Source organism: Balaenoptera musculus, chromosome 14 (genome assembly GCF_009873245.2).
Source record: "Balaenoptera musculus isolate JJ_BM4_2016_0621 chromosome 14, mBalMus1.pri.v3, whole genome shotgun sequence".
Lineage (NCBI taxonomy): Eukaryota > Metazoa > Chordata > Mammalia > Artiodactyla > Balaenopteridae > Balaenoptera > Balaenoptera musculus.
The window spans coordinates 20,516,836-20,534,321 of record NC_045798.1 but is presented as its reverse complement, the minus strand read 5'-3'; the positions used below and the strand labels follow the sequence as shown (position 1 = coordinate 20,534,321).

Here is a 17,486-nt window from a genome sequence, read left to right as displayed (position 1 = left end):
GATCCCACATGCCACATAGCAAGTGGGCCTGTGCACCACAACTACTGAGCCTGTGCTCTAGAGCCTGCGAGCCACAACTACTGAAGCCCGTGCACCTAGAGCCCGTGCTCCACAAGAGAGGCCACTGCAATGAGAGGGCCGCGCACCGCAACAAGGAGTGGTCCCTGCTCGCCGCAACTAGAAAAAGCCCGCGCGCAGCAACGAGGACCCAATGCAGCCAAAAATAAATAAAAATTTTTTTAAAAATTAAATCTTTAAAATACATATATACACACACACACATATATATAATTAAATTAAAAGTAAACTAAAAAATAAAATAAATGAAATGTCAGATACAGGATCTAAGGGAGAGAGAAAATATTCCCCACCAGAAAACAGAAAAGTCAGGTGAGAAAGAGTTCTGGAAGAGGGAAAAGGGTCACAGGGTCATTCACCTTCACAGGGTGAAATGAATAACTACCCTCCATGCTACCTTAGGACTGGACATAGTTTAAAGAAGGTAACATGATTTAAAACTGAGTGTAGGGCTTCCCTGGTGGCGCAGTGGTTGGGGGTCTGCCTGCCGGTGCAGGGGACACGGGTTCGAGCCCTGGTCCGGGAGGATCCCACATGCCACGGAGCGGCTGGGCCCGTGAGCCACAATTGCTGAGCCTGCGCGTCTGAAGCCTGTGCTCCGCAGCAAGAGAGGCCGCGATGGTGAGAGGCCCGTGCATCACGATGGAGAGTGGCCCCCACTTGCCGCAACTGGAGAAAGCCCTTGCACAGAAACGAAGACCCAACACAGCCATAAAAAATAAATAAATAAATAAATTAATTAATTAATTATTTAAAAAAAAAAAAAAACAACAAAAAAAACCCTGAGTGTACAGGGCTTCCCTGGTGGCACAGTGGTTAAGAATCCGCCTGCCAATGCAGGAGACATGGGTTCGAGCCCTGGTCTGGGAAGATCTCACATGCCATGGAGCAACTAAGCCCGTGCGCCACAACTACTGAGCCTGCACTCTAGATAGTCTTCGAGCCACAGCTACTGAAGCCCGCGCGCCTCCGTGCTCCACAACAAGAGAAGCCACCGCAATGAGAAGACCCCACGCAGCCATAAATAAATAAATACATAAAAAGAACAACAAAAAAACTGAGTGTACAGACACAGAGCAGAGTTTGTTGTAGAGGCAAACAAACTATGCAACAGAAGCAGTGCAGCATCATTTAAAACAATTTGATTCATCCTGTTGTATTTTTATGGCTGCCTGATAAGAAGTGAACATTTTCTTGTTTACCTACAGGACAAGAGCTCACAATCAGCCACATTCAGGTTCTGGGGTGCCTTTCTGAAGCTCTTTTATTTAGTTAGTTTTCTGCTAAGATGCTGGGTAGCTTCACAGTATGCGCCTCAGAAGCTTTTCAATGACAGAATGATTCTGCGTGAGAGACTCTGCCTAGACACACAAACAACAAGGCCTCTCCCAGGCCGTTTGGAATTTTAAGGCTTTTTTGGTGTTGAAGTTTTAAACTACAGCAATGATAAGGGCAAACCAAATAATGTTTAAAGTTTCTGTTTATCCAAAGGATTACAAATAGGATTTATCTATTATGTCTAAAGCAGATCTTTAGGGATGTAACTCCCAAATTCTTTTTCTTCTCTCATTTCCTGTTAGAAGGTAAAATGATATTGGTGAAATTATTTTCAACTATTCTCAGTGGTGAAACCACAAGAACTCTTTTCCAGTTCACTTAAAATTCTATAAATTCTATAGCTATAATATGTAAATGCCAACCTCTGAAGCTTCTCTGCTGCAGAAAGAAACACAGAGGTTCCTAAACTAGATTTGGTGATGCCCTATGTAATTAATTAGTTTATTTAAAAAGTATTTCTTCTGTATCCTTTACACACCAACCACTGAGTTAGGTGCAGGCTGTTATAATACCTTGTGAACAAGTAATAGTTACAAGTCACAAATCACTATTTATAGTAATGGGATATGTTCTTTGCAAGGTGAGGGCAAGAGGAGAAAAGGAGAGATTCAAGATTTAATGGTTCACAGAATTAAATGGACAGAACAAAGGAAGGTACAAAATAAAGGGTTCTGCAAGAAATCTAGATCCTTCAGGAAAATTAGAGGGGTCTACACTTCAGAATTACTGCTGCATGTTCTTAGCAGAGATTTGGCAATAAACAGGAAATGCAGACACAGACTCTGAGCCCTGCATTTTCAGGAGCGCCCTTTCCTCTCCCCAATAGTAGGATGCAAACATGGGACTTTAGCAAAGAACAGGGGATGGATTTTACCTGCTCATGGTGCCCAGACGTGGCTGCCGCTTGCTGTGAGAGGAATGAAGAGCAGAGATTTCGAAGGGGCAGGCAGAAGGCCCGTGCTGGCTCCAAATGGACAGTACTCGGCCCACCGAGTAGGGCAGAGAACAGAAGACCTTGTCTGCTATGGAGGTGGGAGACCGTAACCCTTTCAGACCCTGGGTAAACTGGGTCAGGAAGAGCCTCTGCATGGTGGGCATGTGGCTGGAGCAGCTCCGTTTTTTCGTCCAGATTCGGTAACATCCCGGGGAACAAAGTGCTAGGAGTGTGTGAAGGCCAAGGACGGAGCAGCCGGCTCTGGTCTGGACTATGGCGGTGGCTCCATGGTCTTGGAGAGGAACTGGAGGCTGCAGTGGAGGCTGGGCGCCTGCTTGACAATAGAGGCCAGGGTCTTCCCTGAACGTGGCCACCCCAGGGCAGTCGTGGGCCAAGAAGAAAGAGAAGGTCCACTTAGGAGGTGAAGACGGGCACCGGCGGGCCTCTCCTAAGGCAAGCCTCGCGGGTGCACAGTGCTCGGGAAAAGTCCTTGGGGACTCGGTCCCGCACTCGGAGCCTGACTTCACGTGAAAGGATACTGGGAAGACTTCGGAACCAAACAACAGGGATGGCATCTTGTCGCTCAAATCTATGAAGCTCATTTTGATGGCTTCGAGTGAATAAAGCGTCAAGGGTTTACTGTTAGGCCTCCTGTCCCAATTACTACGTGCCAACCATGGATTCAGCTGCATTGTGCTGTAGGAAAACCCATCCAGGAGCCTTTTGTATCTGAGCCGCTTGTAGCTTTTAGCCACTGGAAGAAGGTCAGAGGAACACCGCCGATATCGTAGCTTCTGGGTCTTTGTGGCCGGGGCCAGTCTGGAGGCAAGGATGGACAGCTTGCTGAGTAAGGCTGATTCTTTGGTAGGCTTCCGAACATTCAGGCTACCCGAGGGCTGGCCTGGAGTGGCCTTCTGCTTTGGTACGTGGCTAACAAGGCTCCTGGCAGGGGCTGTTTCAGGTTCCGGTTGCGTGGGTGCAGACACAGCATGTGAACTGAGAAATCTGTGTGCGTTTGTGGGGATGGTTTCAGAGGAGCTCTTTAAAAAGGCAGAACTTCTGATTTTACTTATTTTCCTCCCCGTGTTGACTAGCTCCTGGCAGGAAACTTTCTTACACATTCGGTGGGGCTGCTTCTTTAAGGGAAGCACTCCTTTCTGATGTGAAGTGTTCCCAAAGGCACCGTGTAGTTCATCACGCCCAGCGGAGTTGGGGTCTTGTGCTTTCCGGGGGGCATCATGGAGGCAAGGGCCTGCGCATGACTCAATATCCTTTTTTGATGGGCGACACAAGCTTTCCTCCTTTGGGTCTTTCAGCTTCTGAAACCCTGCAGCAGTGTCGCCTGTGGCTGGCTTTGCTAGGGTGATTTCTTTCACCACGGTGGGCTCAGCTTTGCGATCCTTAGGTTGGCTCTTACTTTGCACCTCATCTGACAACATATTAGATGATGTGCATCGTTCCAAAGCTGCATGTGCTTCTTTTTGATGCATCTGTTCCTCTTCCTTGTAGTCCAAAGCCTTCTGGCTCTGTTGGTCCTCAGCATCACGCGGCATCCTCGGGGGTTTAAGATGGGTCTGAGACACCCGGCTCATGTTATCACCATGAACACCTTCTCTGACAGTCATCTCTTCGGACTCCTCCACAGCAGGAAACTGACCCCGTGGTCCCCTCTGGTGTTCTGCAGTTTCTTCTCTTTTCACTTCGGTTTCTGTTTCCATTGTCAAAGGCAAACTTTCCGCAATGAGGGCTGTGCTGCTTTCTTCGCTAGGATTACTCTTATCCCTTGGTGCTCTTCCTTTCATCTCAGGCAGGACCATGCAGTCCTTTACATTCTCACAGGGCATTTCACCATCTTTTGGTTTAAAAAGGTTTTTCGGGTCAGTTTCCTCACTATTCATAATTGTTTCTGATTTTTCTTGAGACAACGGATGCAAAGGAGTTATCTCAGTGGGTTTCAGCCTTCCCGGGGGAACAGAGTTCTCCTCTTGGTGTCCAGAAGATGTCAGTTCTTCTGAGGAAATTCCAATGGCATTTCCCTTGTCGTGCTCAGAATTTATTTCTAGTCTTGATCCTTCAATCATTCCTTGTGTTTCTCTCAGAGATGCTTCTTTAGCTTGCTGTTCAAGATGAATATAATTTAAAGACACATTTATTCTATCCAATACTCTTACATTTGGTTTATGATCTGCCACAGACCCTGTCTCAGGGGCACAAGAGTCTGGACACACTTCCATTTCACAGTCTTTTAACAATCTGCATACTTTCTCTTCATAGGATTTTTTAATTTCGAGAAAGTCTGCTGTCGAGGAAGTAGCATCTTGGGAATCTGAATCCTGGTCGATCCTTCCCATAAATGCAGCAATAGGCTCTCCCCTCTGTGACAGCACACTCCTTGAGGTTTCCTGTAACACTGGCCCATCCTGCCTTGCACGCCCATCAAGAGTACTAGACGCCCTTATGTCCACAACGCCTTCTGTGCCCTTATCACTATAGCCTGTGGAGATCATGTCTGCCATACCGTCTATGGGCTCCTCACAACCAGAAATCCTTTCAAAGGCCCCTTTCTTCAGGCTTCCACCAGACGATGAGCTGTTATGGCCTGAACCGACTGGCAGATCCTTCAGGCTGTGGCTCACCTCTCCATTAGGCTCTGCGACCATCTCTCTCTGGTCGCTGCCTAGTGTCTCCTTAGCTGGGTTATCTTCACTCCTGCGTTCATCGGATCTGTTTGGGTTGCTCTGGCAGCTGAGGGCTTCATCTGCCTTCTGCTCAGGAGTTTCAGCTGCTTGGTTCATGTTTCTAACACCGGAGAACGTAACAGTAGGAAACTGGTCCAACAATTTTTCAGGACTTGGAATGTTTGCAGGTTGGTCTAATTCCTGTGCGGCACAATCACAGATGTTATGTTTGCAAAACACAGTCTCTTTGGGTGTGTCCTGTTCTTTTTCTTCTAGCCCTTCCTCGCTGGGATGGATGTGACAGGTGGTGTGGATGGTCCTGTTTGGAGCTTCACTATTTAACATGCCTGCCATCATTTCGTTTCTGATCTTACCTCCTGGAAGGCTGCCTTCAGTTTCTCCCCCACCTGGCTCACTTTCCGCCGATGTACAACTCACTTTATGGATACAACTTTCCACGGAGGCTTCTCTCCCTTGGGGGCGGTGATCACTGTGCTGAAATGCATTTTCATACTTGGTTATCAGACAGTTCTCAACTCCCAGGATGGTTTCGCTGGGCTCCAGGGCAGCATGGGCAGAACACGCGCTCTCCTCTGGGACGTTTTTTCTTACACAAGGGCAGCTAGAGAGATCCCGAGATTGAATGCTTTGACATTCCACAGCAGAGACCTCTTGAGGCAAGCCTGCGTCTTCTTTCTGATTTGAGAGAAGTCTGGAATGCAGACCTTCTGCTCCTGAATCAGCTGTTTCAGTTTTTCTTTCTAGGCTTTCTGATTTGCTGTTTAAGGTGGGATTGTTTGAAGAGGCACCACAGGTTTTGTCACCTGGTGGAGAGATGTCTTTCATTTTTGTCTTTACAGGAACAGTCTGGGTACCAGCAGTGACATCTGCTCCATCCTCTGACGGAGGGTGCTGGCTCCATTGGGAGCCCTCGCTCGCTGCTACAGGCATCTCTTTGTCAGTTGGCAACTTCGCATGGTTTTGACAATTAAGGAACACTTGATTTAAAACACATTCACTTCCTATTTTGTTTACAAGTAGTTCATTGGCATAAGGAAGTTCATTCACCTCCCATGCAGCGCTCTGTTTATCTAAATGGGGACCGTCGTCCTGGGAGTTCTGTACATCTATTTCTGACTCAGGTCTGTCATCAAATTCTAGGGCTGGCAGTAACGGAGCAATGTCTTTCTTGGGTTTCAACACCTCATTTATAGAACTTATCTGGTCCTCTGGCGTTAAACTCACAGGGGATTTTCTTTCAATCAGAAATCCGTCATGTGATGCTTCATTTAACTGGGTGCTGTCTTCCAGATTTCTCTGGGTGCTGACTAAGGAGTTAGAGTCTTTACTGTAAATCTTTTCACTTAACATACCGGGCTCTATAGTGGTTGTCTGTTCTGGCTCCTCAATCTGCATTGAGGAGGAAAAATGGTTCTCTTCAGAGGGTGTGCCTGGATGGCTTATATTAGCAAAAGTTCCTCTACGGTCCTCATGGTTTGCCAAGTTATCCTGAATGTCTAAAGTGATTTTTAAATCATTTTTTTTAAACATTATTTCCGTGGCTTTAGTAAAAGAATTGGGCATTAAAGAACTAGAGCAGTCTGTATGGATACTGCCTTGAGGGCAGTAGTGATCGTGGATATTTTCTTTGGAGAAGTCGAGAGCCTCTTTTTTTCCAGAATAGTGACCACTAGCATCCTCTTCTGCTTGCCTGGCATTAACAAGAAAGAGTTCCTCTCTTTCACTCCTGGGGTTCAAAGGCTGTTCATTTTCTTCTCTAGAAGCCAAGTTCTTGCTTTGATCGTCCCCATCAAAACAGGAATTGTCTGTCTTTTTAGCAGATCCCTTTGGCAAGCTATCACCATCAAAACCACACTTTTTTGAGGATGTTGTTCTGAATTCTGGACCAGACAAACATGATGTGATATGTGAAACTTCCGAATTTTCTTCTAAGGGTTCTACAATAACCACCTTTCTCATGGCTTTGGGACTACCATGTGCAGAACTGTGTCTCTCACTATGGTGGCCAGGAACCTGCTGGCGATTGTCATCTGCTTCACAGACAAGGTTTAATGTACACAACTCTTCCTTTCCATTGTCCACTTTGGAAATGGCACTCTTCCCTGGTAATAATGACAACCAAGGAGGACAGGTTTTTAGTTCTTCACATTCTTTTTCTTTAGTTGCTTCTATTAATCCAGGGTCCACAGAGTTTAAAGGCTCTAGGGAAACTAACGTGCTAGTCTCTGAAACCTCACCACTGCTCATGATTTTGTCTATTTCTGGGTATCCGCTGCACCCAGCCGAGAGACCTTTACTCACATGGCCATTCTCGTGTCCTTCATTATTATCCGTCTTAGTCCCACTGACCTTCATACCTTGTACTTCCTCAGTAGATTTTAGCAGAGTTTCAGCTGTAATTTGTACATTTCCTTTTGCACAAGAGAAAGAAATCCAAATCAATATGTAATCATTAAAACAAACCATTTGCTATATCATCCTAAATTTAATCATGCAACAAACGGCAGCAACAAAAAAGACGCAACTCACAAAGAGAATTGCAAAGTTAGTGTTACAATACCATTGGCTTTGTTCTTCTCTGCAAAATATGACAGAGGGCCAAAAGAGTACCTGGAAGAAACAGGTTATTTTGAACAAATGCCTTTCTTTAAATGTTACTTACTTAAATGCACTTACCTAGCTGGACAAATGAATATAATGGGGAGACATATGCCTAATTCAGATCTTAGGAAGCTTCCATCCTAAAGCATTAATAAAGTAGACTCACAATAAAATAGCTTATATTACTAAATGACCATCTTCTTAATACTTGAATAAATAGATAAAATTATCTCTTTGACAAAGAACAGTTATACATAAAACCTATGTAAAAGAGATTAATCTGTAAGTTGAATATTAGTCTTGAACCCAATTACCTGCAATACTTGCCTCCCTACAGGACTGGTCATTAGTTGGTAATTATTGAAGGTGAGTGATAGGTACACAGCGGTTTAATATATTCTCCTCTCCACTGCTGAATAAACGTGAAATTTTCCGTTACGAAACATTAAAAAACAAACAAAAAACCTTTCTAAGCAGAATATAAACACAATTCATAAAGGAGTTTACTGCACAAAGTTTCTCTGAAATTCTAAGCACACAATGTAATATAAAGAAGTTCCCCAAACTTGTTAATCTGCAAAAGACTTTTCATCCTTCTCTCTTTACAGAAAACAAACCCGAAGCTATTCACATTAACGTAAATGTAAATGTGTACATGCATGTACGTATGCATGCATGTACATAATAGGACACCTGCATTAAGCAGATAAAGCAAAATGCAAATCCATCTACAGATCTAATTCCCACTAGAACATAAGCTCCACGAGGGGAAGGATCACGTTTGTTTTAGTCCCTCCACCTCCCTACTGTCTAGCATAATACCTGGTATGTAATAGCACTCAATAAATATTTGTGGAGTTAATAAATGACTACAGTTGGGTGACATCAGCAAATGCTATTAATAACGTCTTCCTAGGGCTTCCCTGGCCATTTCTTAACTAGTTCTGAGAGCAGTAATTTTGAGAGAAAGAGCAGTGACTCTGAAGGCAAGCCAGCTGGGCTCTGTGATGTCACCCACCTCTCTGAGTCTCCTTTGTAAAATGAGGGTAAGTATACTTACCTCAGTGTTACTCTGAGGATTAAATTAAATGATACATATAAAATACCACCTGGTACAGTGCCTGCCATATAAAGGAAAAGTGTTTTTCCTTTGTTCTGCTCTCTCTGATTCTTATTTTACTGAATCTGAGAAGAGTTTAAATGATAAACTTAATAACTAGGCTAGGACACAGCATTTAGAAATATTCAGAGTCACCAAATACTAGATACATAAATGTGTACTGCATTCCATAAGTGTGCAAAGCTACCAATCACTGACAAAAGGCAGCCTTAAAATCCTAATGGTCCACAGAGTATTTATCTTTGAAACTGGCCCACTTTCCATATCATAGCAGACAATTCTAACCTATTCATGAATTTCTAAGCAAAATACTCCAAATGGTTTTACTATGTCTCTCTGCTGGACGCGGCAGCATTCATGAAACCAGTCATGTATATTCTGGCCCCTCCCCCACTCCCCTCTCTGTTCCAGCACCACACTAGTCCTATCCCTCACTATATCTACTCAGGAAAACGCTAAAACTCTTCATCCAACCCCAACCATTTACTGTGCAAGGTACTTAAGGCAAGATTCGCGCTTAGAGCCCCCACCTGCTGGAAGACCGCCTGTTTTCCACACGTCCAGTCTTAGTGGGGAGGCCGGGGAGCAGCCACTTCCCAGGCGGTGAGCAGAGGGGCGGGTGGGGAAGAGGGGTTGTGGACAGCGCGAAAGCAAAATGATACTGTGCCCACTCTTTTGGCTTGTTTTTAATCACATTTATTGTGAAATCACAAAGAACTTTAAAGGAGCCTTTAAGAAAGTTTTCTATTTATTAGTAAGCTTTCAAAAGGCCGTGGAACACTGACCTGGGTCCTCATCTGTAATGTGGGAGAAAAAGAGTATCCACATCACAGGACTTGTAAAGATTAGATGAGTCGGTGACCTGTCCGTTACTTCTGACAGGTAAAACTGTCAGAAGTGCCAGACGGAGTCCACGCTTAGTGAGTCTGAACCACTCCCCTGGAACTTCCACTCCCTTGCACATCTCTATCAAAGCCTCTGTAAGGCTGTTTCTCAATTATGTGTCTCATTTATCAGCTCCATGAGACTGGAGGTATGTGAGGGCAGAAACTGGATCTTAATGATCGCTGTGTGCTCAGTACCTGACTGTGACCCTGGAGACTGGCAGGTACATACAGATGTTAGCAGAATGAAGAATTAAATGAGGGAAGGTGTTAGAAGTATTAGGTACACTGGAGGGTGAAATGTGTATCCTGTGAGGTATGTGCCCATTTAAGAAGCACAGGAGTTTCATGACCTCAGCTGAAGATCCTGGATTTGTAGTTCTATGATAACTGCTTAAATGGTGCTTGTGTTCTCAGAAATTGACAAACATCCTAAAACTCGTGTGAAAATGCAACAGGCACATAACAGCCAAAACAATCTTGAAGAAGAACAAAGCTGGTAGACTCATACTTCCTGCTTTCAAAACTTACTACAAAGCTACAATAATCAAGTCCGTGTGGCCCTGGCACTGGGGAGACATAAAGATCAATGCAGCAGAACCCCGAGTCCAGAAACAAACTCTAACATTTATAGTCAGTCAACTGATTTCTGACAAAGGGACCAAAAAGAATACCCTTCCAACAAATGGTCCTGGAAAAAGTGGATATCCACATGAAAAAGAATAAATTTGAACCCTAGCTCACATCACACAAAATAATCAACTCAAGGTTGATCATAAACTTAAATGTAAGAGCTGAAACTATAAAACTCTTACAAGAAAAACACAAGAGTAAATCTTCATGACCTTGGGTTAGGCAATGATTTCTTTCCTTCCTTTTTTAAAATTTATTTATTTATTTTTATTTTTGGCTGCCTTGGGTCTTTGTTGCTGTATGCGGGCTTTTCTCTAGTCGCGGCGATTCGTGGGCTTCTCATTAGGTGGCTTCTCTTGTTGCAGAGCACAGGCTCTAGGTGCGTGGGCTTCAGTAGTTGTGGCACTCGGGCTCAGCAGTTGTGGCGCACGGGCCCAGTTGCTCTGCGGCATGTGGGATCTTCCCAGACCAGGGCTCGAACCCATGTCCCCTGCATTGGCAGGCAGATTCTTAACCACTGCGCCACCAGGGAAGTCCCAGGTAATGATTTCTTAGCTAAGAAACCAAAAGCACAAGTGATTAAAAAAAGGAAGACTGGGGCTTCCCTGGTGGCGCAGTGATTGAAAATCTGCCTGCCAATGCAGGGGACACGGGTTCGAGCCCTGGTCTGGGAAGATCCCACATGCTGCGGAGCAACTGGGCCCGTGAGCCACAACTACTGAGCCTGCGCGTCTGGAGCCTGTGCTCCACAACAAGAGAGGCCGCGATAGTGAGAGGCCCGCGCACCGCGATGAAGAGTGGCCCCCACTCGCTGCAACTAGAGAAAGCCCTCGCACAGAAATGAAGACCTAACACAGCCAAAAATAAATAAATAAATAATTAATTAAAAAAAAAAAAAAAAAAAAAAAGAAGACTGATAAGCTGGACTCCATCAAAACTAAAAACTTTTTATACTTGAAACTAAAATAATATTGTAAATCAACTAGACCTCAATTTTTTTAAAAAAAGCTAAATTAGTCAATTAAAAAAAAAAACTAAAAACTTTTGTGCTTTTTAAACATTTTTTTTAATGAAAAAAAAATTTTTGGCCGTGCCATGTGGCATGTGGGATCTTAATTCCCCAACCAAGGATCGAACCCGCACCCCCTGCAGTGGAATTGCAATCTTAACCACTGGATCACCAGGGAAGTCCCAAAACTTTTGTGCTTCCAAGGACAACATCAAGAAGCAAAAAGACAGGGCTTCCCTGGTGGCGCAGTGGTTGAGAGTCCGCCTGCCAATGCGGGGGACACGGGTTCGAGCCCTGGTCTGGGAGGGTCCCACATGCCACGGAGCAGCTGGGCCCGTGAGCCGCAATTACTGAGCCTGCGTGTCTGGAGCCTCTGCTCCGCAACAAGAGGGGCCGCGATGGTGAGAGGCCTGCGCACTGCGATGAAGAGTGGCCCCCACTTGCCACAACTGGAGAAAGCCCTCGCACAGAAACGAAGACCCAACACAGCCATAAATAAAATAAATAAATAAAAATATTAAAAAAAAAAAAAAAAAAGAAGCAAAAAGACAAACCACTGGTGGGGAGAAAATATTTGCAAATCATCCATCTGATAAGGGATTTGTACTTAATATATATAAAGAAGTCTTACAACTAAACAATGAAAAGACAAAAAGCCTAATTTAAAAATAGGCAGAGGGAGCAGAGCTCCCCATTTCTCACGTGTTGTCTGTACATAGTGACTTCCTTCCAAAGAGGACAGTATGGAAAGGGGGAGGGGGAGTAACCTTACAAACACCATTTCACGTTTATAGTAAGTACCCTTGATATGTGATGAAAATGGCACTTCACCTGTGTGAGTTTCCTCTCCCAAACCCATAAATAACCCTAGTCTTAATGAGAAAAACATCTGACAAACCCCAATGGAGAGGCATTCAACAATACACTCGACCAGCATTCTTCAAAACTCTCAGGGTCACCAAAAGTAAGAAAGTGTGAGAAACCAGCATAGCCAAGAGGAGCCTAAGGGGTTAAGAGGACTAAATGTGAGGTGGGATCCTAGATGGGACCCTAGAACAGAAAGAGGACATTAGGGAAAAACTAAGGGAATCGGAATAAACTATGAACTGTATAACAACACTGGTTCATGAGCTGTAACAAATGTACAATACTGATACATTAACAATAGGGGAAACGGGGTGGGGGGGGGTTGTTGGAGGGCATGGGGTGGGGAGTGAAGGTTGGGATGGAAACCCTCTGTGTCATCTGCTCAATTTCTCTGTAAATCCTACACTGCTTTACAAATAAAATTATTAATTTTTTTAAAAAGAAAAACAAAAGGGCAAAGGACTTGAATAAGCATTTTCCCAAAGACATACGAATGGTCAATAGGCACATAAGAAGATGCTCAACATCATTAGTCATTAGAGAAATGAAGATCAAAACCACAATGAGATGTCAATTCACACCCATTAAAATGGCTATTATTCAAAAGAAAACAAAAGATAACTGTTGGGGGCTTCCCTAGTGGCACAGTGGTTAAGAATCCACCTGCCAATGCAGGGGACACAGATTCAAGCCCTGGTCTGGAAAGATCCCACATGCTGCAGAGCAGCTAAGCCCATGCGCCGCAACTACTGAGCCTGTGCGCCTGGAGCCTGTGCTCCGCAACAAGAGAAGCCACTGCAATGAGAAGCCCGCACATCGCACAGAAGAGTAGCCCCTGCTTGCTGCAACTACAGAAAGCCCGCGTGCAGTAACGAAGACCCGATGCAACCAAAAATAAATAAAAGATAACTGATAAAGGATGTGGAGAAACTGGAACATTTTGGGAATTCCCTGGTGGTCCAGTGGTTAGGACTCGGCACTTTCACCGCTGCGGCCGGGGTTCAGTCCCTAGTCGGGGAACTAAGATCCCACAAGTCGCAGGATGCAGTCAAAACAAAACAAAACAAAAACAAAAAGACCATATGTTGTAAGGTCTCATTTATACAGTGTCCAGAACAGGCATATCTACAGAGACACAAGTAGATTAGTGACTGGAGGAGGCTGGGGGTATGTGGGGATAGGGAATGACTGCTAACAGGTACAAAGTTTCTTTGGGAAGTGATGAAAATTAAACTATTGAAGTATACACTTTAAATGGGTGAAAATTATTGTCTATAAATTATATCTCCATGAAATTGTTTTTTTAAAAAGTGCTCATACTCCAATTATAATAAAAGTTACATCAGAAAACTCAGACACCTTTTTGGTGTTATCTCCAAATGACCCTAATTCAGGATAGACATGCTGGAGGTTGACAAAGATTCAATAGCATTTCCATGACAACATTTTCCTGGATCAAAATTTAAGTGGCTAGACATGGAAACTAAATATGATGTAAGTTTTGGTTTATCCTGCATCTTGTCCTTGGAAAGATGTGTAATGGGTTAGCAATGTTGAAATGCCTTATAAAAGGAAGCTCTCTGGTGGAGGTTCACAAAGGCTGCCTCCTGGTGGGAGGATTGCGGCAGACAGCCCTACAAGTTCCGTCACCTCCTATGCTTGTACTGACCACTGGATACCTGGCTTTCTGAATTCCAGATAAGTCAACAAATAATGAGATAGCATTCAACTCCTCACCTGGAACTGTTATATATTGCTGGTGGGAATAAAAAAGGGTACAACCACCCTGGGAAACAGTTTGGTAATTTCTTGTAAAATTAAACACATACTTCCCAAATGACCCAGCAGTCCCAAGCCTAGGTATTTGCCCAGGTGAAATGACAACTCAAGTTCACACAAAAACTTGTACGAGGGACTTCCCTGGTGGTCCAGTGGGTAAGACTCCACGCCCCAATGCAGGGAGCCCGGGTTCGATCCCTGGCCAGGGAACTAGATCCCGCATGCATGCTGCAACTAAGAAGTCTGCATGCCACAACTAAGACCCAGTGCAGCCAAAATAAACTATAAATAAATAAATAAATGAAAGTAAATTAAAAAAAAAAAAACTTGTACAAAAGCATTTACCGCAGCTTTATGCATAATTACCAAAACTGGAAACAACTCAAATTTCCCTCGAATGAGAAGCAGATAAATCGTGATACAACTAGACGACAGGATACCTTTCAGATGTAAGAAGCAATGAGCTATGATACGCACAGCACTGTGGATTAATTGTAAATGCACTACACTAAATGAACAAAGTCAGGCTCATAGGCTTCCCCCGCATGATTACGTGTATACGGCATTCTAGAAAAGTCAAAACGATAGGGAAATAACATGTATCAGTGGTTGCCAAGGGCTGGGGGTGGCAAGGACCGACTATAAAAGGGGCCTGCAAGAGATTGCTGGGTGATGGAAATGTTCTATTTCTTGATTGTGCTGGTACAGTTGTGATTACACAATTGTATGTGTTTGTCAAAACTCATAGAACCATATACACACCCAAAAAAAGGGTGAATTTCAGTATATGTAAGTTATACCTTAATTTTTTTAAAAATGAAAGAAAAAAATTAGTTCCCCAAATGTCTAGACCTCCTCCTTGTAGCCTAATAAATGGGTGTGGTACTGGCTGATTTTTCAACTTTCCACTCCCCAAAATGTAAATTATAGGAGGATAATGGCATAAACAGGGAATACAAAACATGAGATAGTAATTCCAAATTATACAAACAGATCAGTAAACTCCAAGAATCTGGATGCATATACCACCTAAGGGCTTTATTGATAGGTTCATTCCATCTCCTTAAAATGCTTAATTTATTCACATAGTAGAAATAGAGGCTATGAAAAGACTGTTTCAACTTTAGTTATTCTAAATAATTTAAACTATCTAGTTTCAAAAATTATATAAGGTAGCTTTTCCCTCCTTGATGCTTTCACCTCTGCATCAAAGTTTATTTCCTCAACGCTCTTCCAATTTCTGGTGACCCTACTATTTCAGAGGATTCCCACATAAGCCTTAATGGAGACTGTTACTATGGGAACTAAGTCCCACAGTAATTAGTGGGAACTAATATTTGTATTTTTCCTGGAGCCCATTCCATCTTTCTTACGCAACCTTCCCAATCAAGCCCAGTTACAAGGAAAAAAAAATTCATAACATTAGTTTTATAAAATATTGAACAGAAAATTACGGTGGAACAGCCAGGTTAACACTCAGAACAGCAGGAAGGGAGAGGCACAGTCAGAGGGCCTGATGGGACATTCTTCCCTTGTGAAATGGCCTCTTGACTAACACCCAGCACTGGTCCCCATGCCCGCTTCTCTCGGATCTGCCTTACGGCAATCAAGAAATGGGGAATGATATGCAAAATAGCATTCTACAAATTAAAGACTCCTTTTGGTTAACACAAAGGTCCTTTTTATTAAAGAGTCAATCGTGTTCTCATTTTACCTCACTGAACCACAGCAGACAGAACGACTGTAAAGAGCCTCAAAAGCCTGGAATCCCATGTGAACTTGGGAGTGTGCTGTGAACGGGACATTTATAGAGAGAAGGAAAAACAACACAGAGAAGGGAGCTGTGCCAGGATCACTTACTAGATAGCTCAGTACAAGGGGCCCAAATTCACCCCCCGGCAAATTTATAAATTATTACAGAACACTGACCTCAGAGGTGCCCCCATTTCAGAATAATCAAAACTTAGTATAAACAAAACTATGTACAGCAATTTGCACAGTGCTCAACAGTACAAACGCTCACAACAAAGGTAGCAAGGATCCATTAGATTTCCATCAGGAAAACTTAAAATATCTAACATGCCCAGGGCTAGGAGCTACAATCCCGGGCAGAGTGAAAATTTTGGCCGCTGGGGCCCCTGGAGAGACAGTACAACCAGATTTCCAAGAAACATCATTTACTTCTCAATTCTGTAGTAAATGGTAAGTTAGTAAATGTTTGACCTTGACCTTGGCAAAGCAAGCTGAAATGCTGGTCACACGACAGTAGAGCATGTGCATCTGTTTAACTCAAATCCGTGGTGGCAGCTGCACGGCTTGCTTGCACTCCCAGGGCTCAATTCCTGCGGAGACCTGCCTGCTTAGAACGCTCCTTTCTGCCTGGCCATGCCTGCCTGGGACACTGGACAGCCGAGCTGGTTCTTGCAAGTGTAACACAGGGCCAGCTTGCAAGGTTCTCGGGGGCTGCATGGAAGAACGCCTCACAGTCGGGCACTAGGCCATCGCTGCTAAAAGTCAGGCAGAGCTGCCATTTCCAGGCTCCCCCACATCAACCTGAGAACCTTCCCTATGGCTTGGGAGGAAAACAATTTCATTTTACCAATTTAAGTCACTAAAGAAGAATGGCATTAGGCAGGAAGAAAAGTGCCATAGAGCAGTTTATCTGAGAACACTTTTCAGAAGAGCTCAACTTATCCAGGTCCAGTGGGGACCAGCTTTTTAGGTGCAGAGTACCCAGGTAAGTCTGAGAATGCAGGTTTCGTCATAGAAAATAACTCTGGTTCTCTTGTTTAAAAGGTCCATTCAGTGGTTAAATGAAAGTAGTTAAATGTAGTTCATAACATACACAGTGAATTTTGTGATAAGATGTGGGTGAAAATACACCAACACACCTACGACTCAGTATACCAGTACTGGAGCCCCACTAAAAAGATCCAGGCGGGGACAGGTGACGGCACTAAACTGCATCCCTAGTAAAGCCTTGAGACCGGGTGAGACATGCACAAAGCGACATTTCTCATCTTCAGAGCTTTACTCTCTACTGGACAGCCAAGGCTTTGAGCCACAGAGAGAATCTCCAGCAGCAGGAAGCAGGGTGATAAACTAGGACAAGCGTCCTTTCTCATAGGGATGGTCTGTGCTTCCTTTTCTGTCCAGGCTGCCAAGAAGCAGAGTCAAATCTGACGTTGTATCACAGTAACAAAATGTTCACACAATTAAACATATTTGCTGTATATTTTCTTTTTTTGCAGTTTTGATTATTCTACATTGTTAACCTTAATTATAAAATAGATACACAGAGTCCCCGCTAAAGTTACCTAAGATTGTTTTCAGCCTGGGGCAGGGGGAAAAGAATCTTGGCTCAGCACTCTCTTCTGGGCCTCGGCTTCTTCCTCAATCAAATCAATCAATCAATCAATCAATCAAATTAAAGGCAGTATCTCAGATGCCCATATTCAACAATTGTTTTGAGGAGCAAACGAGGTAACGGAAGTGAGAAACTGTTCTGCAAACTCTCAAGGTGACCGGGAATGGACACGCCGTC

At 43.9% G+C, this 17,486-nt stretch overlaps 1 protein-coding gene across 5 annotated transcripts in view; it reads right to left on the bottom strand.

The window, feature by feature from the left end:
* PRR14L (proline rich 14 like) overlaps positions 1–17,486 on the bottom strand; it is a 56,669-nt gene that overhangs the window by 19,461 nt on the left and 19,722 nt on the right. For 3 of the 5 annotated variants that reach the window (XM_036874362.1, XM_036874364.1, XM_036874361.1), the window contains one exon: positions 2,291–7,463. In XM_036874362.1, the coding sequence (XP_036730257.1) occupies positions 2,291–7,463 (5,173 nt within the window). The remainder of the gene's footprint in view (positions 1–2,290; positions 7,464–17,486) is intronic. The other 2 variants (XM_036874360.1, XM_036874365.1) reach the window with 1 other exon arrangement.